This window comes from Amblyomma maculatum, chromosome 7 (assembly GCF_055883805.1).
Source record: "Amblyomma maculatum isolate TAMU_Amacu chromosome 7, ASM5588380v1, whole genome shotgun sequence".
Lineage (NCBI taxonomy): Eukaryota > Metazoa > Arthropoda > Arachnida > Ixodida > Ixodidae > Amblyomma > Amblyomma maculatum.
In genome coordinates, this window is record NC_139350.1 from 101180045 (window position 1) to 101204625 (window position 24581).

General features: G+C 44.3%; 1 protein-coding gene across 1 annotated transcript in view; it reads right to left on the reverse strand.

Moving 5' to 3' along the window:
* LOC146184149 (valine--tRNA ligase, mitochondrial-like) overlaps positions 1-24581 on the reverse strand; it is a 139212-nt gene that overhangs the window by 52249 nt on the left and 62382 nt on the right. The window contains exons 12-16 of the mRNA XM_084609298.1: positions 22277-22462; positions 18127-18203; positions 16063-16132; positions 12463-12565; positions 4257-4327 (exon numbers count right to left, since the gene is read on the reverse strand). Of these exons, the coding sequence (XP_084465424.1) occupies positions 4257-4327; positions 12463-12565; positions 16063-16132; positions 18127-18203; positions 22277-22462 (507 nt within the window). The remainder of the gene's footprint in view (positions 1-4256; positions 4328-12462; positions 12566-16062; positions 16133-18126; positions 18204-22276; positions 22463-24581) is intronic.

Sequence of the window (24581 nt, forward strand, 5' to 3'; positions counted from 1 at the left end):
GAGTTGACAGACTGCTAGCGCTTTCAGAACTCATGACTCTTAGCGTGCAGTTTGAAATATTACCCCTCATCATTGTGATATGAAAACAGGCGGAAAAACATACCTGCTTCCAAAGCTAGGGTAAAAGCATTTAGGTAACAAGAAAAGAAATCCACCATCCCCATCACTCAGTTAAAGTCAGCAGTCCACAGTTTAGTAAATGTTCTGAATAAATCCGAACAGGCTGATGTTGTGTGTATGAAATGTTGGAGAAGATATTTACTGAGAATATTTTGCTGACTGAATATGCTGAATACTGACTACTGAGATACTGAGATATGCTGAAGTGATGGGAAACACTTACAATGTCAGATTTTCACTGCAGAATGGTCTACAGGTTGCCCTTATAACTTTCCAATTTCAAAACAAAATTCTCGCATTTTCTGTCCCATAAGTTTCACCATAAATAAGTAGGAACCACCTGCAAAAAACAGTTTCTTTGTGTGTGTGTGTACACACACACACACACACACACACACACACACACACACACACACACACACACACACACACACACACACACACACACACACACACACACACACACACACACACACACACACACACACACACACACACACACACACACACACAAGCACGTGCACGCACAAACACAACCACATGACACCACACTCAGGGTCCTTTCATCCAAGAAAGTGACCAAAATACATCAGCAGGTAAAATATATCAGCCGAGCAGATAATTCCCTTGGCTAGTATTGCTGCTTCCGTCTTCCTTCTTTATTGGCTTCATCAACCACAGCACTTTTTCAGTTCTGTGCCAAACCTGGATACTAATTCTTTTTTTTTTTTTTGCTCGCAAACTGTGTTCAAGCTGCTTAGTTCCCACTCTCTAGTGTTTGCTGAATGGAACACAACTTGAGGTTTGCATCGCAGCTTTTTTGCTTCGCACATAGGTGTGAAACCTTCTCCCCTGGCATGCCGAACCTGCAATCTCCCCGCTCCCTCTTGTATGTGTCACGAACCCTTCTCTCCTTCCTCCTCCGCAATGCCACAGACCCCTCCATCTCCTTGCCTCAGTTTTCTCCTCTCTTCCTTGCAGCACTGACAGATGGCGGCTGCTGGGTTTTCGCTTACACTAATAATCACTAATAACTTGATTTCTTAATGAGAAAGTGTTAAGAATACCACGAAGGTGAAAACTGCATGCCATGTGTCTGAGTCCTTTGCCACATGGCAGGCTTTAAATGCTTTGCTCAGAGACCCATCCCCACATCTACCACAGTTGGTACACCAAAGAGCCATCTGCCTCAGTTGCCAGGTGGCATAACAGAGAGAGAAATCTTCCTTTCCCTCTAGTACAGGAGAGGTAGCAGAGACAAAAGATTTGATTATAAGGAACTCGATTATATATACATATATATATATCTCAAGTATTTCAAAGCAAAGACAAGGACATTCAACTATGGGCCGTCCAGCAGCCCCGGGGTGCGCTCTCCCATTTTTTCCACATCAATCGAACTGATCGCCCTAAATTTTTCTCTTTCCTCAGACATAATTACTGTGTATGAAAATAGGCAGTGGTACACTGGGAGAGTGGCATTTTTAACCATATAATGTGAAACCTTGTTAATTCGAAGTCGTTGGGACTTGGAAAATTGTTCGAATTAACTCAACCTTAACATTAATCGAACACCATAAGAAATCTGGCCCAGGCAAAAAATTTATTGTGAGAACAAGCTGGGTGTAACCCCCCCTCCCCCTTATCTTTCCATCCAACAGTCACCAATGAAAGAACGCCGTCAGCCACGATTAGCTGCTGTCACTCGTTCCAATGGTTTTGTGTGGCAGTGAACCTAATCGCAGCACGATAAAGCAAACTTTCTCAAAACCATGCTTGCGCAACTGGATGGGCCGAGCGAGCCACAATTGGCACTCCTGTCAAGGGCACTGGCAATCTACCAAATTGCCCCCCCCTACCCAATGCAGGAGCTAACATCAGAAGATGAACGCACCATGATGTTATCGCTGCGCAGCATCTTGGCGCACTGTCAAGAAATTCTCTGCTGACCATGGTGAAGGTGGCGGCGCGCAAGGAAGGAACATGCTTTCAGCGTATTTTTATTTATTATTATTTTTTTAATTCTCAGCAGCATAAGTGACTGTGGAGGGGAGGGGGTAGGGGTCATTAAGCAAGTAAATACGGTAATCGAGATACCTGTTTAGCCCTTAAGCCATGGCACACCATTAAAATAAACAGCATAGGTCGATGTTGCATGCTATTGCCTCGTCAAGGTTACGCAGCAACAGTGGTCGAATCGCAGAACATGCACTGCCGCTGCTATGAATGGGAGACGATTTGACGCCAACGCCTCCACTGTGTGCCAATGCTTTGGCCACGGTCGAGCTGGAGAGGGGCAATGAGTGCGCGCAACGCTGCTTCCAGCCCGGCCATGCCTTAACGAAACGCCAAGAGTATCCATGACTGCAATGCAGCGAAGCATGTCTTCACCTCTGCAGGGGCACGCTTTGGCAGTCAGCAAGCCACATCCTAGAGTGGTTTTCTGTGCTGAGAGCTCTCGGGTTGAGGCACTACGGCTTGGTTGGTTGGTTGGTTTTTAGGGTTTAACGTCCCAAAGCAACTCGGGCTATGAGAGACGCCGTAGTGCAGGACTCCGGAAATTTCGACCACCTGGGGTTCTTTAACGTGCACTGACATCGCACAGCACACGGGCGCCTTTCTTTTCGCCTCCATTGAAAAGCAGCCGCCGAGGCCGGGATTCGATCCCGCATCTTTGGAAACAGTAGTCGAGCGCCGTAACCACTGTGCCACCCCGGCAGGGCTGAGGCACTACGGCATCTCAAGCCTAAGCATCACTTTGCGGCATCAATTTGCTGCTCCAAGATGCAGTCACTTAATTGGCTTGCTGTGAAATTGGGATCGAGTACTTCAGCAAAGCCCCGAAGACCTTCGAATCATCCGGGCTGGTGCAGGCCGCCGCTTCGAATTGTACGGTTAAATTTACATTAGAAACTACGGGACCGCAGGAACTCTTTGAACTAACCGGGATTTCTAATTAGGCAAGTTCGAATTATCATGGTTTTGCTGTATAAGTTGCCCTGTTCTGCAAGATGAATTGGCCTTGCCAGATGACCTCAGTTTTTTGATGGAGGAGACAAACAAGGCACGCACATGTGCGCATTGTCAGTGTGGTTAAAGAACGCCAGGTGATCGAAATTTCTGTAGCTGTTCAGTACAGCATCCTTCACAGCGTGAGTTGTTTTAGGACGTTAAACTCTATAACTAAACTTAACTGTAAAGTGAATTGAAAAAAAAAAAAAAAGGAAAAAGAAAGCAACACTCACACAACAAAATATGACACAAATCATTTCATCGCTTTGACCAATACGAGGTAAGATCTGTTCCTTCCCACCATAATTCACCAAACACCTTGGTCAGTTGTCCAACCAACTTTCCAATCAATATCAAGACTGAACATAACGACCAGACACTAAAGATGGCAGAAATAGAAGTAATGTTTAGAATAAAACTATATTTCTTGCTTCAAAATTAAGAAATTCTCCATGGTCTTCTTTAATTTAAGCAGTCTATTACAATGCAACTAAACCTGTCACTGTCATGCTGAAAGACTAATGCCATACAGCACAAGAATAAATGCTTGAACTAATGCTAAGAATAATCCTGTACAATAATTTTAACAGGATTAAACGTCCTCCTGGTTACTAAACCGCATTAAACCACCGACTATATTATTGAGTGTTATTGTTCTTACCGTTTGCTAAATGTTCTACTCATGTTTATTTTCTGTACCCTGCCCACTACTTTTCTTATTTCACATACTGCTGTGGACAGAACACGAACCATGCATCAGTAGCTAACCTCTTCTCCCACACTACCTAGTAAACATTAACGAGTGTCCAATACTAATGCAGGTAAATACTACCTGTGCACTGGAGCATATAAGCAGCAATCTTTTTTGTTTCTATTACAAAACATGAAAAAGAGCTGGAACACCAAAGCATGGTCTGCATTCGTAATCTGTTCGAGACTGTATTTATGCCCCTCTTGCTTGGGCCCATTGTAAGGCCTGCAGACTACATAAATAAATAAATATACATCACTATACAACCTAAATGACTGCCCCTGCACTAAACATCCACTGTCTTTTCTTTATTTAGAACTTGAGAACAGCCTATAAGGCTGATGTGATCTGTACACCAAAATAAAACTGCTACCTTTCGTGGCCAGCCAAAAGCAGAGAACGGGATGAGGGCTGAGGAGAACCATGTATCTAGGACATCCTCATCTGAAAAAAACAAAAAACAGAATCAACAGTGCTACAAAGACCATAGTGCCAATACATAAGAAACCAGGCTACTGACTGATGTTTTAATCTTTTAGATAAACTGCACACATAATTAAAGCACATACTCTCAGTACTGAAAATCAGACAACTTTTCAACAAATACAGTCAGGGGTGGCCGAAAGACACACAGAGAGATGCGATTATCCAGTAGGGGCTCACGGAGACCACTGAAGCAGCCTGCAGAACCCAGTTTGAGAACTGACGGTGTAGAGGAGGCCACCACTGAGAATTGAACCTGGTAACGTTCAATGCGAGAGTGTTATCCAGTAAGGCTAGTATAGCAGCAGGTATTAAATGGGATGTCATATGATTCAGTGAGTCTAATTAGGAAGACAGGCAAAACCCACGTAACGCTGAAGGATAGGCACATACTGTGGTATCGTGGCTTAGCAGATAGATGAGGACTAGGTGTGGGACTCCCAGTCAATAAGGATAAAGCAGGCAGCTTAGAGCAATTCTATAGCATTACAGCAGTTATCATAATTAAGCTTAACAATAGGCAGAAACTGAAGGCGGTGCAGGTTTATGTGCCTGCATACCATCGGCTACGCTTATGATACTACTGGAGGGGCATGTACAACTTTGTCCTCAAATACGTTTGCTCATGCCTCGTCTGTCAACGTCGCAAGTCCCCTACTCACCTTTCTGCTGGCAAGTTGCAGCCGTTACCTTGCCTATCACTTCCCTTATATAGAGTCGGTATTGATTTATACGGCCCGCTCCTGCACACTGCCGCTGGAAACCGTTAGGCCATCGTCGCGATTGACCACCTGATGAGATATACAGAAACCGCTGCCCTTCCATCTTCCACAGCGTCAGACGTAGCCTCATTCATTTTGCAGTGATTCGTCCTTCGCTACGGCGCACCTCGTGAACTATTCAGTGACAGAGGATGCATATTTTTATTTGACGTTAAAGCTCTAGTGAACAAGTGTCACACACTTCACCGAACCTCTACCGCCTATCATCCGCAGACTAACGGACTCACCGAACACTTTAACAGTACCCTTGGTGACATGCTTTTTAAGTATGTCTCCTCCAACCACTCTCACTGGGATCTCCTGCTTCCATATGTGACAAACGCATACAATACTGCTACGCAGTCAACTACCGGCTTCTCTCCGTTCTATCTTCTTTATGGCCATCACCCTTCTGCGACACTAGATACCATTCTTTCATACCAACCCGACGCATCTGAGTATACCGCTGCTTCTGAAGCTGCCCGACACGCAGAGGAGTGCCACCGAATTGCCCGGTCTCTCACAACTGAAACCAAGTCCCACCAGAAATCCCGCCACGACAACCATCAGACGACACTGCAATTCTCTTCTGGCAGTCTTGTGTGGCTCTGGATTCCATCAGGTACCCCTGGACTAGCTTCAAAATTTATTTCCAAGTATCACCGCCGCTATCGTGTCCTGGAGCGCATCTCTCCTGTCAATTACAATGTGGAGCCCCTGACGTCCTCACCTGATCTCCGTTGACGCGGCCGCGAAACTGCCCACATCCAGTGCCTTGAAAAATATTACGACCCTGTCATTTTGCTTATGCCGTAAGTCGCCAGGGTGGCTCCTCTTCTCCCCGGGGGTCCTTGTAAAGACGAAAATGTACATGCAAAGATGAAGAAGAAGCTTCCGTGCGCTGTCGCCAGTGACATTGCTATCGGTGTATGCTTTGGACCTGACCTGCTCGTACACGGACTGTTCCTGACGTGCTTCTAGATCACGCCCCAGTACCTCAATAAACCTCCATCCTACATATTATTATTATTATTATTATAATTATCACACAGCCACTGCCTCCCACTTCCACCTTCCACTGGTCTGGGGAGAATCCTGCTTGTGGTAGAACTAATGCCATAAGTGTGCAATAGGAGGGCTATAAAAACAGCAATGGGGACCGAAGGGAGGCCGTAATCCTGGAGCTACACGAAAGCAGTGGACCCTAACCTCCCCTTCCTTACGCTTACCGTGGTCTGTCGGAGTCAGCATCATGGTACTGACTGTCCACCAGATCAGCCTGCTCTGATGTTCACGGCTGAGTTCAAGTGGCCTTCCCAAGCCCGGCTCAGCTGACATAGCATAGTGTTACCGGCCGCCCACCAGATAACCCCTCGCTATTTCCAAAGACCGCGGACCAGCCTTGTAATGAATTGTTACAGCATACTGCAGTCTTAGTTGATTCCTTCCTCCTCGTCAGACCTTGGTCAGTTGTTTGTTTTTCCGACCTGACACACTCATCTTATACCCTAGTAGCACAGCCCCCACTCACAAGTAAGGGTGTTCTCTTCTACTCTCGATAGAGGCACGCCACACAACGATGCACCGCGTGGCGATGATGCATTTGGTTTACTGACCCACATCATGCAGCAGCCCCGCCGCAGAAAATCTTGTTGCTTCTCAGAGTATTCACTTTATGCAAGGTTTAAGTGTGGGCAATTATGCTATGTACAGTCTTTGCCAAAAGTAACCAGGCTGCGTGTTCCGCTGGTCAGACGGGTAGTAAAGAATTGGTACCGCTTTTGTAGCTGTAAATGAGTGCAAACCAAAGGCGAGCTCCTGTCCTCACTACTTATCAAGTTGCGATCCTCTGGGAGTCAATGTTGTCTTTGTTGAGAAGCGAAGCATGCAGCCTGGTTACTTTTGGCAAAGACAGTACATGCTAGCTGTTGATTCTGTGAGTGGAACAGCAAGTTTACTGATGCTACTAGTTAAGGTACTCTCGTCTGAAGATGCCATGATGACTGGCCACTAATTCAGTTAAACAAGCAATTTCAACTCGATATTTACGAGATTCAAATATTTAAATAGAACAAGTGCGATGCAAACTGAGCCCCAGATACCATTTGCAGACTATGATGAAGACTATGAGGATGAAGGACTCACGGTTCATCGTTTTTGTCATGCAGATGCTCGGCTTCCTATCAAGCGGTTACCCGGATCTTGGAACGCCTTCTTCAGTGGCAATGCTCTGCTGCTGTTTTACTTCAAAGAGCCCAGTTTTTAACTGCATCGACACTGCATTTTCACGTGCGTCAGAGAGCGAAGCGCCCGGCTGCCCCAACAGCGTCATTCCCTACTTCGACATCGAGCAGCGCTGCCCAGCGTCAGTGACATCGACACGTGTGATAGCGGATGGTTTAAAAGCTTGTACCGCTTGTTACCACGCCAGTGGGCACGCAAGCTCAAACAGGATGAAGGACTCACGGTTCATCGTTTTTGTCATGCAGGTTGGTCATCCCCTTCTTTTGCCTAGCAAATGTTACAAGTCAGACGATCTGTTTTTGATTGTGCTTCCGTGCCCAGAAGCGCTGCTTGTACCTTTTTCTTCTTTGCTGCTATTGCTTTGCGGTGATATTGAAGAAAATCCAGGGCCTGATAAAGCCATGGCGGAATTGCTTCAGATGGTCAAAGATACAAATGAACGTTGTATCCGAATTGAGGCTAACCAATCCAATATGTCACAGACAATAGCGGAACTTAAGGTTTCCCACGAGACAGTTTCTGCCGCTGTCACCGACATCAACGTGCGGTTGCAGATTGCAGAAAATAATATTGGCACTCTTCAGAATTTACAGCAAGAACTAGCCAACGCACGCGAGTCGCTAAGTCACGTAGAACAAGAAGCAGCTGAGTTGCGTGCCCGTCTTGACGAAGCCAAAGACAGGTCCCGAAGGGACAACCTGTTATTTTACGGTATATCGGACGCAGAAACTGAGAATTCTCGTCAGTCCGAAGAAAAAGTTATCGCTATGGCTTGTGACAAACTGGGCATTAGCTTAACGTCTGAAGACATAGTTCGTGCGCACAGAATAGGTAAATATGTACCGGGCAAAGATCGACCCCTCATTGCCAAATTTTCCAGCTACAAGTCAAAAGAACTTCTCTTATCTAAACGATCCGAACTGAAGGATAGTGGCACAAGCATGACCGAAGATTTTTCTGCATCAACTCGCTACGCTCGTAAAAAGTTGGTGGAATTCGGCCTTAGCTTAAACACAACTTTCAAACTGCGGTACAAAAGGCTGTATGCAAATAATAAGTGCTACATGTTCAATGCTTCCGAGAATTCTGTTTACCAAACTTTCTTGCAACCCCCAACTGTCTCACCAAATGCCGGTGCTGCTTCCTCGAGGGCGACCAGATCAGGCCGCATCTACTCTTCCGCGAACTAGGATCACGCGAGGGGTGGCGGCCTACCGTCAGAACTATCTATTCTGTTCACCAACATTCGCGGTCTCGTTCCGAAAAGAGACAGTCTGAGCGCTTTAATCAATGACACAGATGCTGATATAATCTTATTAACTGAAACTTGGTTATCTAATAAAATTGCAAACAGTGAACTCTTTCAGTGCCAGAAACAATTCAATGTATATCGTTGTGACCGAAATGAGAGAATAGGTGGTGGTGTCCTCATTGCTGTGAATGATTGCATTGACTGTGCTCTTTTGAATATATCAACCAATTTAGAAATGGTGTGGTGCTGCTTAACCATTAGTTTTAGAAAGATCGTTTTTGGAATTTGTTACCGCCCGCCTGACTCAAACAACTGTTTTTGCGAAGATCTTCATGACAGCTTAAACCAAGTACTGGTACGATTACCCGGTACACCAGTTTTCCTTCTGGGCGATTTCAACTTCCCTTCAATTCAATGGACTCATTTTTGTCCGCTTGCAAAGCCGGCTTCCGCTGAAACTACTAGCTTTCTTAACACTTGCTTAGATTTCAATCTATCTCAACTGGTTCATCATCCTACACGTGTTTCTTCTACCACATCTTCTTTACTTGATTTGATACTAACGTCATCACCTGATATTACATCCCCAGTGATCCACTTGCCCGGACTCAGTGATCATGACGTGTTGCATTTTTCTGTTTCCGTACCAGTCTCTAAAAGGAACAAGCGCCTGAAACTTATCAGAGATTATAATAGAGCTGACTTTGCCGCTATCAATGCCGATCTTTCTTCTTTTCTCGACAGCATCTTATTAAATCCTAATGCATCAGTCCATGACCTATGGGCATCTTTTAAAAGTAAAGTGTTACACCTAATAAAAGCATACATTCCCCTAAGGAAAGTCTATCAATCATCTAACGCGCCATGGTACACAAGACACCTTAACCGTTTATCAAACACCAAAGGTAGGCGTTTCCGAGCAGCGAAAAAATCGCCGACTGCTGACAAATGGTCCGCTTACGCCATTGCAGCAAAAGAATACACCAGAGCTTTGAAGGAAGCAAAATTTAATTTCTTTAACACCACCCTCCCATCGTTACTTAAAACAAACCCAAAGCGCTTTTGGAATGTCGTGAAAAGCCACGATAATCAAACCATAACCCTCACTAACGAATCAGGTGATGTAATACCAAGCAGTCATTGTGCTTCTGTACTTAACCTTGCTTTCACCCATTCATTTAGCTCCGCATCCTCTAGCAGCTTTCCCCCATTCAATTCCCCTAATTTATTTCCAATGGACCCGTTCATATTTGATTCATCTGGTATACGCTCGATTATTAACAATCTAAAAAGATCTTCTTCGTGCGGCATTGATGGCATTACGTCCAAATTCTTGCAGGGCACTGCAGAATATAGTTCCATTATCCTAAGCATAATTTTCACGAACTCCCTTAACAATAGCTCTTTACCGAAGGACTGGAAAACAGGCAAGGTGGTTCCTCTTCACAAGTCCGGTGACAAACATAACCCCTCCAACTATAGACCTATTTCATTGACATCAGTTCCATGTAAAATCTTTGAACACGTCATTTTCTCACATCTCGCTAACTTCTTGGAATCAAATAATTTTTTTCATAGCAGTCAGCATAGGTTCCGAAAGTCCTTTTCTTGCGAAACTCAATTATTAACATTCTGCAATGATCTTAATACATTTCTGGACACTGGCTTTATTACCGACTGTATATTTCTGGATTTTTCGAAAGCATTTGACAGAATTAACCACCACCTACTCTTATTAAAACTCGGCAGACTAAACATTGATCCTTTGGTTTTAAACTGGATTCGAGAGTTTCTTTCTAACCGCACGCAGTATGTTACCACTAATGACAGTGACTCTTCTGAGGTACCAGTCGGTTCAGGGGTACCTCAAGGATCTGTTTTAGCACCGTTGCTTTTCTTAATTTACATCAATGACCTTCCTAATCAAATCTCAAGTTCCATCTGTTTATTTGCTGACGATTGTGTCATATACCACAAGATCGAAAGCAGTAACGATACAATAACACTCCAGCATGATCTGAATAACATTGTAAACTGGTGCGCGATCTGGCTAATGGAACTAAACACTTCAAAATGTAAAACAATGAGAATCTCTCGAAATCAGTCAACTTGCTCCACTTACGTACTTAATAATACTCCACTTGACCAGGTTAATTCATACAAATATCTTGGCGTGCATATTACTAACAATCTCACATGGAATCAACACATTGAATACATTACATTGAAAGCTAACCGCGTTCTTGGCTATCTCAAACGTAACTTTTCTCTAGCCCCAGCACCTCTAAAAAAACAACTCTACATCACAAATGTCAGGCCTATCCTCGAATATGCATGTTCAATATGGGACCCAGGATATGCCACTCTAATAAAAATCCTTGAAAGCGTACAAAATCGTTCTGTCCGTTTTATACTTAACAATTATAATCGTACTGCTAGCGTTACTGATATGAAGATTGCGCTTAACCTTCCCCTTCTTTCTTCCCGTAGAAAACTATCACGTCTTTCCCTTTTTCACAAAATCTACTATCATAACCAGATACTTAAGTCACGTTTCATTACACCAGCGTCCTATATCTCCCCACGTGTGGATCACCGTTTCAAAGTTCATGTACCTTCGCAGCGCACAGTCACCTACTCATATTCATTCCTGCCAAGGACCTGTCACGACTGGAACCACCTGCCTGCGTCTTTAGTTGCTATCACCGACACCGATCATTTTCGCAAAGCACTAACAAATATTTCAGAAAGTGAGTTTATTCCTATATGAAAACTTATTTTTTTTTTAGGTTTTGTTCCTTACTTCCTTTTCTTTCGCATACTGTAAGCTATCTGTTTTTGTTTATCTATTTTGTTCAGTTGCCATATTACTCATTTGTCTCTATTTTGCCGATGCAATTATGTTCTTCATCTTGTTTGTATTTCATTTATATAATGATGTGCAAAAGCCCCTCCCCTCTATAACGCTTCTTGTAAGCCCTGAGGGTACAAATAAATAAATAAATAAATAAATATACAAAATTTAGAAATAAATCCACAAGCCTAATTTTTATTCATAAGGAGTGAGCGTACCATGCCCCAATTCCACCCATGCATATTACTCCAGTGCAATCTAGATTTGTTCTTGCAAAGACAATATTTTATTGCAGTTCCACTGAGGTGCCCAAAATAGCACGTTACGCAAGAGAAACATATCGGTGATGACAGTAAAACGGAATATGAGACCAGCATAATAGAGAGAAGAGATCACAGAGAAGTGCTTATTAAACCCTTTATGAACCATTTTCAGATATTCAAAAGACCGCCTCCCCTCAGCCATTTAGTTGTGGTGAGCATGGCTTTTTCAGTGACAATGGCTATAGTTTTGTGATGTAGTAGGACACGTGTCCAGCCATGTGCGACATGCAACAGCATCCACAAACGACTACTGCTGGAACAACACTTGCAGATAAAAGCGTGTTCAGTTACGTTCCTAGCTTTCTACATGTTGCCTGTTCTCCCTGCTGCACCTTCTTTCCTTGCAACACAGAGCATACAAAAGATGGCTGACCACATGATGACGTGGAATGATAGCATAAGTGCCACAGCAGAGGCTTGCATGAACCAATCAGAGTGCAAAAGTTAGACAGCTCGTGATATTCAGATTTACTAGTTAGTGAAGCTGTTGCTGGGGCAGCAAGACCTGCCTTGAATTTGGCACTACAGATGATTTCAGATGGGTCCCACAACTACCATACCTTAAAGAAGGTGGTGCATTCACACTGCTTAAGTGGCACTGATTACCACAACAAGCTCCAGTTTCTACTGCTGCCCTAAAGAAGTGAACAAAGAATGGTTACCTTGCCGGAGGTGTAGCACATCCTCCCGCTCAACCCCCAGCTTGACTGCTGCCTTGACGGCGGCTTCTGGTGCTGTGGCTGCACTCACCCACACCTCTTCACTCTACAAGAGAACCGCCACTCTCAAGCTTACTTCCATTCTCCCAGTATTGGATGAGTTTTCCCAATCCCCCAGAGATGTATACCAAGGTGTTAAATCTCTAAGTGACATTTTGTGTACGAAATCTGAGCAAGTATGGTTTTTCAGTATCCAAAACAATCGGTTGGCAGAGTAAAAATTTCCGCCGGACGAGCAGTACTCGCTACAAACTGGACATACAGCAATGTCACAAACATGAGAGCAGGTGGACACATCTACAGCGAGAAATGACAGTCGGTTTTTCGCGAGCCTAGCCCACCCAAGTCCACTAGGGGCAGTGAGCATCACAGTGAAATAAGAGGAATTCGGGTTAAAAAACAGTAAATGATGAGAAATTCAACTGAGATTTGAACCTCAGACATGAACTGACATGACAGTAATTCTACTGTTGCACATGAGGGTGTTTGTTGTGCAAAGTACAGCAATCTTACTTGACTCAATTGGTAAAGAGTAGGGCTCCTTCACTCGAGCTGTCATCTTTGCTAACTTTTTTATTGTCAAATATTCCGAAAAAAACTTCACCCCAATTTTTTTTACACACTTCGCGCTCAGCACAGTACCCAAACGGCAAAAACTTCGCAGGACAGAATGCGGCCACAGTACCCGTACGGCAGAAACAGTCAAAGGGTTAAGCGCAAACTTGTGCAAAGCATCGCTGAATGTAAGCAAGAGCAGACCACCCAAAAGTCAATGCACTGCGACACAGTTCTCACCGACAGATGGTGTCTATCAAAACAGGCGACTTAGTAGGCTTGGGCTCGAACTGGCAAAACAGTTATCTGTCTCTCTTTCATACTTGACCATGGTCAATAAGATCAGGAAATAGAAGAGCCTTTTTTTGTTTTTTTCCCAGTAGTGCATGACTCAGCCTCCCTGGAGTCAACCCCAATGGCCACCATCACTAAGGGATCATCACAAACCATTCCAGGCTTTTCATATAAAGTAGTAAAGTGACAATTGTCACACCACGGCAGTAAAACAAGAGAGGGGCAGGCTTACTGGGACCCGGCGTATGAAAGACCCATCAGAGATGCAGACATGCAACGAGATAGAATCACCAGCCGAGTTCCAGGAATAGCCGCCACAGGACTGCGACAACCGGTCACAAGGTTTGTGCTTGCAGGAACACTGGTGCAGATTACTCCACCTAACTGGCTACAAATGTGCAGCGATGACATGTCTGCTTAAGCTACAAATAATATCCGCACCTGCATTTCTAATGAAGGAATTTACAACTAGGCTTTGGCAAATTAACTTCGAATATTTGGTCGAACAGCGGAATATTCAAAATTCAATTTGATCTCAAGGCTTGGTACTCAAATTCTCTAAATGTCTGTCTCAAGTAAATAATGTATCCAGTTCTGCTTGTTTTCCGAGATTTCAGTACAAGATACAGGCATGATTTTGATTCACTTTAGCAATTACAAAGCTCTTGTTTCGCACTGCGTGAAGAAATGAATGTTTGTGGGGAATGTGTGGGCCTATATGGTAAAACAAAAGCCATACTGCAATTACTTGAATCTAGGCTGACCTCTTCTAAGGCAACACGCGAAAGTTGAAGGTAAGAAAAAAAAACTTTCCATGATTATACGTCGGTCAAAAAATGCGCAGATTGAGAATGACAGCAGCTACAAAACACAAATGACGTTCCTTTGCTCAATACATTTTAACAATACATTCAATACATTGTCAACTTGTACTACGAATTATATTTATAAATCCTCAAATCTAAGCTGGCTAAGAGTTTCGCATCTTGTGTTGTTAAACTAATAACAGAGGTTCGAATAAATGTGGTAACAGCTTTCATTTTTCACTGGTTAACGCATGGAGCTGAACACCATAGCTCTTAAATTATTTTATGTAATGGCCTAACACAACTAAAATATTTAAAATATCTGCCTTTAAATTATTTCATGAAAGTAATTATTATGACTCAGTGGCACAAGAGCACACAGTGCAGGCTTGCCAATACAATGAAAAGTATCTTTCTACCCAGTCTAGGTGCCTCCCTGCCCCATTCTTGGCCATCTCTAACTCTGTTATGCCTGGTCTTTGCCCTCACCCTAGACTGGTTGATATGAGTTGCAAGAGTGGACAGGACGAATGAAGAATGAACACGGACACGGCGCTACTCCAACTGAAGGTTTTTGCACAAACTCGCCTTTAATATTAAAAGGTGCAAGGATGAAAGCAGAGAAATTACGCACAAATAAAACATACGCATGGCGCTGTGACGACAACTCTGTCAATATCAATGGACACGCTCGGCCAGGTACACTAGTTCTCTTCTGCCAGAGATACAGAGGGGGTGCTGACACAGCTCACCTGCTTCTCTGAGGATTTCCCTGGTGTCTTTTTCTTTATGCTTACTAATGACATGTGCACCGGAAAACTTGGGTATACATTCTTAGCACCCTCTGCAATATGCAGCAAGGTGGCCTTTTACGGAAATTTTTTGCACACTGTTATGACACTCAAGCAACCGTGCATTAAAACATCTTCCAGTTTGCCCAATGTATTTTCTGCCGCAAGATAGTGGAGTATTATACACAACTCACACGGTATAAAAAGGTTCATGATGTGTTATGGGGCACCCCCCTTAGGAGACACCTCTTTGGAATTTACCTTTGCGCACCATCTGCTGGGCGTTACAGGTGCTAAGAACTTTCATGCTAATCCTGCTTGCATCTTTTTCAGGTTGTGACTAACACTATGCAAGCACGAAACAGTGAATATCTTATTATTTATCTCTTGTTGATAGGAACCACTATTGTGATGCTTCTTCTTGAACATACTACAGGCCACAGTGAATAGCAATCATTATTGGTATCCAGCAGCCAAAATAAGCGACACTTAATGTCAAAATTGTGGGTTTGAAGGTGGTGGCATGACTTCTCAATGGCATTCCTAAAGCACAGGCAGATGATACCCTTTTTAACTACTTTGGATTGAGCACGTTTACTGGGAAGGAGGGGCTTATTGGCTCTAGGCTCATAGCACTGGCAGATATGATGCGATAAGAAATTTGGCCAGCATGTGCATTGGTATCAATAGAGCTATCGTCACAGAGTCATGCGCATTCTTCTCTGCTTTCATCCCTGCACCTTGACGTAAAAGGTGAGTCTGTGCAAAAAACTTCAGTTGCAGTAGCGCCCTGTCCGCGTTCATTTTTCATTCGCCCCGTCCTCCCTTGTGCCTTGTATCAGCCAGTCATGTACCAACTCACCCAACAGTAGATTCTTCTGACTATCCTAGAGACACTCTCAGGTCTGCCATCAGGAAGCTTTGCGCTCTGACACTGCAGTAATCAGAGCTATAAGCGTTGATAACCACTTTTTCAGCAAACTACGGTGCCTCAGTGACCAAAAATTTTCTTTCACAGTGCAACAAATGGTTGCGTGAGCAGCAGACAGCTGAAACTCAGCAGATAAGGCAAGTGACGACAGAAAGGAGCAGCTGACCTCAGCGTTAAGCACCCGGTAGGCTGGTATCTGGTGCCCCCACCACAGCTGCCGAGAAATGCACCAGTCCCTGCAGCAAGAAACCTGATGTGTTACGGGCAAAGGACAATTTGAAGTTGGAACACTGACATGGCAGATTACCTTAAAACCCCAAACAGACTTGCTTAAAAACTACTCCCACATAACATAAAAATGGCAATTATAATCTCTAGCATGGCATGCAGACAGCATCGACACATGACAAAGCTCTGCTGGCTTCGCATACCATGGGATTCACAAAAGTTGTCCCCCGTAACTCAAGCTAAGGCATAAATAAAATCTGGAGTGTTTCGGGAATGAAACCAAAACAATGCTGGTCTTTAGTACCCACAGTGGCTATTATTCTTTTCATAGTAATCCGGCTTATTATTCAACAGCAATTGCTTTACTTTAAAAGCTCTGCATATGCTGCCAATGCAAAGATTAGAACGCTGAAATAAACATTAAGTGGCTAGATCTAAAAAATCTTCATTTTGAGATATAAAACGAACAGCCATGGTTGTTCACTTTGTCTAAGACAATGCTATATCCCTGCTACACATTTTGTTGGTAGCTCCATCCTCATGCGTCATTATGGCCATTATAAGTGGGCACGACTTTATAGGCCCATGTCCAAAGGGAGATGAGCAAAAAAAAGCTATAAGAAATTAACTGACATTTGCACACCCTTGTCCTTCCACTGTTGGTCTCATTTCATAAACAAAGGCATTTTCACACATGCGGCAGCACGAATAATGAGCAGAGGATATGAGCTCTTGTCTAGACAGCGGCCATCTACTCTTTGGCATGCCCGCTTCCTGCAGGTTGGCATGCAGGGTCTGCACTGGCGATGGTGTGTGCAATGCGTCAGTGAAGTGAGCGAACATGTCATAGAATCGTGTAATCATTTAGAGTGCAGTGCATTAATAATGTCACGTAGCGGTGACAATGCCGTTGGTGACAAATGAGGAGGCTTGCAATTCACTGGAACAATGTACTAGAAACATACGCGAGTGGCCGAAATTTTCTAGATACATCTCTACGCATCTTGCGCAACATAGCAAATGATAAAGCTTGCATGTGAGAAGCTTGTATTTTGGAACATCTTAATATAGCTATTATGCTGTTTCATTCCTTTATTTCAATGTCAAGTGCTTCCTTTGAAGCTGGAATTTTCTAACAAATAAAGTTCAATATATATATTCTTTTTTCAGGTCCAGCTACGTTTCAAATTTTCTGCTTTCTTTTTTAATTTTTTTTTTCCCCGGTGCCACTAAAGGAGTCCAGACATCAGGCCAGGCTGTGGCACTCAACTGAATTATTTTGTTTCTCTCAACTAAACCATAAAAGACCTTGATAAAAATTGCTGAGCAAAATCACAATGAAGTGAGCTATCAGCTGGATTGCATTCTGCAATTTTTCACTCCTGAATGTTATTCAGTTACCAAATATATAGTGTAAACATTTTCTCCCGGTAGTAAATGTTGTAGTGAGCAAATTACATGTTCATATTGTTCATGAATTTTGCACGGAAAGTTTCAAAAAGTTCTATATTGATGTATCAAAGCTAAAAAAATGACCTAAAAAGCTTGAACTATGTACTGGCAATTTTTTGATGCATGATTAAAAAAGTACCCCCTATATACATTGTCCATGAAAAATTTTGAGTGCGAAAAAGAAATATATAGTTTTGTAACTCTTTTATGAACACAAAGTTTCGCACTAGTTTAGAAAATTCAAAGTGCTACATGACAGGAAAATATTTTTTCCAAGAGTTGATAAAGGAAACTGCTTTTGACAGTTCCCCAAAAAGCAACAAATTAAAAAAAAAAAAAGAATGAGAGAGAGTCAAATGCAAACTCTGGTGCATAGGGCATGGAAACTCACTTCCACTGCTGTGGTAAACTGTGAAAAATCTCTAACTTAGGATCAGCAAGCAGCCCAGTGGTATTAATTCCAATTATTTAGTTGCCCCGCAATATAGCGTGTCACCTCCACTGCATTCACTGATGACCAACAGAGAGGACGGGATGGGAGCCAACTTACTCTGTTTTTGAGAGCCACTCCAGCCATGCTTTACGGCAGTGGTCTGGCTCAAACACCAGCTCTCCGGTCACCACAGCCTGCAAAATCAGAGACAGCCCCGTTTCTCATATGGCCTGTTGGCATTAGAAAAAAAACAAAACACGACACTTCTCCCTAAGGACAGAACTCAATGCCCCTTCTTCGCATCTGTAGAGCAGGCAAGGTAGGCCAAAATTAATTACAGGTACACTCACACTACTGCAGCTACAAGCAAGAGAAGGCAAACAGCTACCAACATTTTTTTAAAGTTATTATTATTGCTACTGCTGATGCGTGAAATTTCGACCATATGGCTTCTTGATCTTTAAAGGGCCACTGTCCAGGGAAGGCCCTTTTAAGCAAAGGAGCCCAGTGTTTCGATCAGGTACCGGAGATAGTCTGTGCAAAATGCTACAGTGACACGCGCACTGCAAAGCATTGAAAATACAATTCAAAGCTCTCTCGTGCTCTCCTTTGGTAAGCCAGCTTCCCCGTTTCCTGCGCTGGCCCGACGGGCCACAGTAATGACGTACGTACCGCGAACGACGTCCATTGGTCCGTCTCGCTGACTGACGGGAGAAGGATGGGTGTCTACCGCTCGCAGCGCGCTTTTTCCTCGCCACGGCCAGACTGAATCCAGCGGCGCGAGCTCCCTCGACCGTTTTTTTTTTTCTTTTTCGCGCTCGCGGAGAGCCATGCCCCACCTCCCGCCAAACGCGGAGGAGGAAGGGGAATTTGTATTGCGGAGGCTAGACGACCTCGGGCAGGAGAGTGAAAAACCTTTGCGAGGGAACGGAAGGAGAGAGGCATGACAGAATCGGGTGATTGCGGTGGCTGTAACTGCGTTATTAGTTACTCTTTTCAAAAACATTTTGCGGCCTTGCGTTCTAGGGGCGAAGTCTCACAGTCACCGGGGAAGAAAATATTTTCGACCGGAGGGTGGACAGTGGGCCTTTAAGAGAACAAGTGAAATAGTGAATAAGTTAAAACAGATACTTGCCGCTCGTTTGCAATAAAAAAATTTAAGGATATACAAGCCTTCATGACAGCGTAACACAATTCTTTGCAACACATTGCGAAAATTTTTTCATGCTTTCGATGGAGATTTTGCGATTGGCAATAGACAAACCTTCAGCAGTAGGCAACCTTTCAGCCCATGGGTTGAAAAAAAAAAAAAGAGAATTTTAACTACTCCCAAGAAGTCTTTGTGTGAAGGCCCCGATATTACATGGAGGAACCTAAAAAAATGTGACTGTCAGTGCTCACAGGACAAACACTGACAAAGCATGGGTGCTCTCTCCTCATGAGTTTCAAACACCTTGCCAGTCTGGCCACGAAAGTCCATAGTCACTGTCTTGAGAGGGAGGAGAGAACAGAAAAACCTGAGGCCGACATTTCGTGGCTCACACCCTAGGCTTGAAGTTGAGGATGCACTGGCCACAGGTGCAGCTAGTACAGTAAGGATGGTCTCATTTATGAGGTTTAACGTCCTAAAGTGACTCAGAATGAATTAACTACACACAGCCAAATTTGCTGGACAAGCCAGACATAAAATTCCAGGACTCCAGTACTTTCATGAATTCAAAAGCCTGCAAGGCCTTGAATATGGCGTTTTAGAAATCAAAGGTCTTTAAAGAGTTCAAAAACAACTAAGAATAAAAAAATCTGTGAAAACCGAAAAGCACTAGATCCTTGCTATGTTGAGGCTAGCCGATGGCAGTTTTTCACTGAGAAATATTCCCCTGTCTCTTATTTTTCATAGAACAAAAATGCTACGGAAGCACCCAAACATATATTTTGTGGGAAACGCTCTCCCATCGTCTCCTTAACATCGGCTTTTCCCCACAGTAATTACTCTAGCTGTCGCGAAATGGCGTCAGCATTGGTGGCTAACGTTAACTATGGAGAGATGGTGCCAGCGTCGCGGCAGCTGGGGAGCCATGGGAGCCTTCCGCCCTGCGCACGCCGGAAAGCTGCTCTTGGGCCTGGGGAGAACTCGACGCGAGCGGACGCATTCTCGCGCGACTATGTACGCAGTCGCCGGCGAGGCGAAGGCCTCGCGAGACTTCTCCCGCCTGGTCGCCCTGTACGGTCTCGGAGCTTATCCCCTGGCCTAGCGTGGGCGAACATTCACCTATGGCCCTGCTGGTGAGTCAGACCACCTAGATTCATTAGCATGTTTTATTGCTAGCTGGCGTTGTTGTTACTGCAGCAATAAATGCTTGTTTGTTGTCAGCACGTGTTGCCCCTTTGTTCTCAAGAGCACGGCCCGCAGTGGTCGGCGTGCGCTCGGTGGCGCACGCAGTCACTGGGTGGGGTAGGCGGTTTTGACTGTCAGCTGTGACTAAATGAGGAAAACGCATTTATCTCCCTATTAAAACCCCACAATTTTAAACCTGTCATGTTCTTTGCTAGAAGTTTCCCTTTTAAAGAGCACAGTAGGCACGAACATCTAAGCGTAGGCAGCCCACTCAATTCTTAAGATTTGTACAAATTTTGCAGCTCAGCGCAGATGTGTCCTCTTCTTGGTGTGAAACTTTCTGCCCTGCTGCCAAAGTGAAATCAGGTACCTACAGAAGGCCACTGAAGCAAAGACAGAAAAGGACCTAGGAATGCACCTGTCAGCTTTTAACATTATTCCTGCAAGGTGCTCAAACGTGTTGCTTAAAGGGCAACTCTGATCGTTTTCTGAACATTCCGAATTCATAACCACACCATACTCTGCAGAGCCTCCCTTCTCTAGCACAAAAACCGGTTTGCAAAAACACCAGGTATTTTAATAGAGCAAAAATAAAAAGACCAAAACCGAAAGCAGGTTTGGCCTACCAATTATGACCCATCACACCAACCTATGACACCACGGATACGGCTACAAAACCTATTGTGAGCCCATAGACTAGCTAAACTGGCAACTGTAAGGCCCTATTTGTCTGAAATGACCAAAAGCAAGCTCAAAATTATGTCCTACAACAAATGCAGAGCGAATACAAACAGTCGAAAAAATCAGTGACGTTATGCACACAAGGTTGCCCATAGAAATCTCCCCCATCGAGGCCACGACATAGGAAATCTCATAATTCCTTTGCGGGGCAGCAAAACATCACATAGTTGCTGAATTTGGCACAAATGACCACAAAACTAATGAGAATGTACCAGAAAACTTCACCCTGAAGAGGTTGAAAAAAGTGCTGAAGTTGCCCTTTAATATCATCCAGGACAGGGAAGCCATCAAGACTAAGTTCACAGGTGACCTCTAAGTAACAGATGGCATTCTAGTACTAATTATTAACACGCATTTTAGAGGTTGGGTGCTGTCAACGTAATGATGCTAACACGTCGATGCTTGGTTTGGTTTGTGGGGTTTAACATCCCAAAGCGACCAAGGATATCAGAGACACCATAGTGTCACCAATCACATCACAAAAACTGTCAGAAAACTGTTAATTGGCCTCCACTCCTATTGGTCAACAGGTCAGAATCAACAATAGGGGTGGGGCTAGCTGATCGGTTCGCGACCAGTTTGTGACATGATCGGAGCGTAATTTGACCCCTGAAGAACTCCACTCCTATTGGTCAACAGGTCCATCAGTGAGAATCGACCAATAGAAGCGGGGTAGCCGATTGGTTCGCGGCCAGTTTGTGACGTGATCGGAGCGTAATTTGGCCCCTGAAGAACTAACTGCAGGCAAACAGAAAAAGAACTGCTTGCACTGCTTGCTCACCTGGCATTTTAGTTGCTGCTGCTGCGAATGAGGGTCAAACAGTGCAAAAGGGCACAGTGCACAAGTTCGACAGTGGCCACCCGAGCTTTTTCAGTGTACCAGTTTCAGCAAAAAAATCCAGGAATTCGACTTCCTGTGACAGGTACGCTGAGATTCACCCCACAGGCAATCATTTAGACCTAACCTACTTAAGTAGCGATCTACCTCAGTTAATACTTGCAAGAAGACTGAACAAAATACATAAGAACAGCTGGCTCCTTTACACCTCCATCCTTCACAGCCACTTTTTTTGCAAGAAGCAGGATCGTCACGCATAAAAAAAATTGACTGGTGTCAGTCAGTTGGCATGAAAGTAATCACTGACTGTCCACACAACAAGTATGATGAGAAACAATAGGATGGTCCCACACCTGCAGTGCCTCCTGTGCAAGCCGCTCGAGGCGGACAAAGAACTGCGGCTTGAGCCGGAAATCAAGCAGGTCTCCCGAGCGGCTGCAGATGGGCACCGTGGTTGCATGGGGCAGGCGACTGCGGTGGGCCCCCACCTGCTGCAGACGCTCGCTGATGACGTCTCGTGCCTCAAACCGCGACAAACCCTGTGGGAGAGCAGAGAAGAGCATGTGATGCACCTAGAGCAGCCGACACACTCAAGTGGCATATACACAAGGCCAGGATAGTGGCTAATGTTTTGCGCTTTGCTAGACTATTGATACCCGAGTGATTTTTCAAATGTTGGATGCAGTGCAACAATATGCCCCAACTCTAGGGAACTGCTAATAAAGCTTGCATCACAACGCCAAGAAAGTTTAGGTGACGAGAATTCCGAGGGCACCTAGGACAACAGGCACCCCATAAACACAATCACCAGAAAAGGTAAGTAAGCGAATAAAAGCCAAGCAGCCCAAGCACTACGTTCGGTAAGCACGCCACCATTCTATGTTGTTTTGCGGGCAACTTGAATATAACACGAAGCTCCTGGGATGTCAAGTTCATTCTTTTCAGAGCCTGTACAAGATAATGAGGTACCAAGGCGTGCAAAGTTGCGATTGTTAAAAAGTTTTGCAATAAGGCTATGTGAACGAGGAAAAAAGCATGAAAACAAGGATAGCGAATCTTAGAAAACCTGCCAGAACAGAGGGTGAAGCAGAAGGGCAGGCAAAAAGTGTTTGACTGGCACACAGCTGCGACACACAAAGTCTAAAGGCAAACAATCGAGGGCACTCCACTGCAGTGTATACACCAGTATGAATTTATTCTTCCTATTCATATAGAATTAGCACATCACTGAATCAGTCTGGCCTACTCAGCCACGCTTGCCATCACCAGTCCAGAGACTGTGTACTGTGTCACAGCTTTCTTTGCGACTTACTTAGCTTCATGCTCTACATATGCCCCTTACAAAGTCGTCCTTAGCATGTAATCCTCACTGCACTGGTCATCCTCTGAATACTGCCTGGTCCTCTCCTGTACTTTGTTTCAAACGTTTCAAACATCATGTGCAATGCTGCAAAGCCTACATAAGTAGTCCACAAAAAAAGAGAGAGAGAAAAGGATCCCTCCACAGTGGCTTCATAGCCCAAAGCTATCTTGCTTCTAAATGGACAACTAAAACTAGCCTTGAGAGGAGACACATGCTTAAGCAGAAATGAAATGCCCTTGAGTGCGGCACGTTTTTTCTCCAATACATTTCGATTCGCACCCACCCTCGATGACAACCACGACTGCGGTAACTAAAATGATAAAAGTAAAATGTAAATTGACAGGTTTCAATCGCTTTGCAAGAAATATGTACGCTTTTTATCAAGCCGAGAGAAATGAACTGTACTGAGCCTGCAGGCCAATCATTTATTACAGCAGCCGACCGATTTTTCGAACTCCAATAATTCGGACTTGCGCACTATTTCAGACTTTACTCAGGAACCGTCACACGGCCTATAGGAGCATGTACCATCTTTGCCAAAAGTAACCGAGCAGCCCAGCCGGCTGGCGGAGCAAGCTCGGGGCCGAGCGGCGGCGTGGCAGTCGCCGTCAGTGGCCGCTGCTCGCCGGCTGCGAGTGTAAGTTCGCTGACGTAAGGCTGCTCCCTCGCTATCTTTCTTGGGATGATAAAATGTAAGCGGGTACCATGTGCAGTGCACGATTTCGTTCCTTTAGAACGCTGTACTAGTCATGGAGGGCGCTGTGCACAGCAAACTCTCTCAACGCTGATTTCGGGCTGGCATTGTGAAGCTGCGCTTTTCGTTAGAACGCCTTGCATGTGGAATACCAGTACACACCTCCCGTAGATGAAATGATTTGAAACGTTAGCACAGTCAGACAGGGCATGATAGAAACCTGGGTTTAGTTTTTCCCGCGATTCCTAGTCTGCAATGATGACACTTCGCTGAGCTAGAGAGAAATAAAAACGAGGCAATATTTTCTGCTGTTTCTAGTGTGGCTATTCTTATACATATAATGAGGTGAATCCGTTAATGCCGCATTTGCCGCTGCTTGTTAACGCACAGAACTGCGTAATGGTTTTCGCGATTGCAACGCCAAACTGAATGCCGAAAATTTGAGCAGAGATTGTAACTGCTTCAAAAAATATTTGGCAATGCCGAATAAGTGATGCAAATATTCCCTAGCATATCATTCAGCCAAGAAAGCCTTGCTATTGCGAAAGATGCCTATGAAGATGTCTTTCTTCCACTTTCATTGAAATGCCCCCCTAATTAT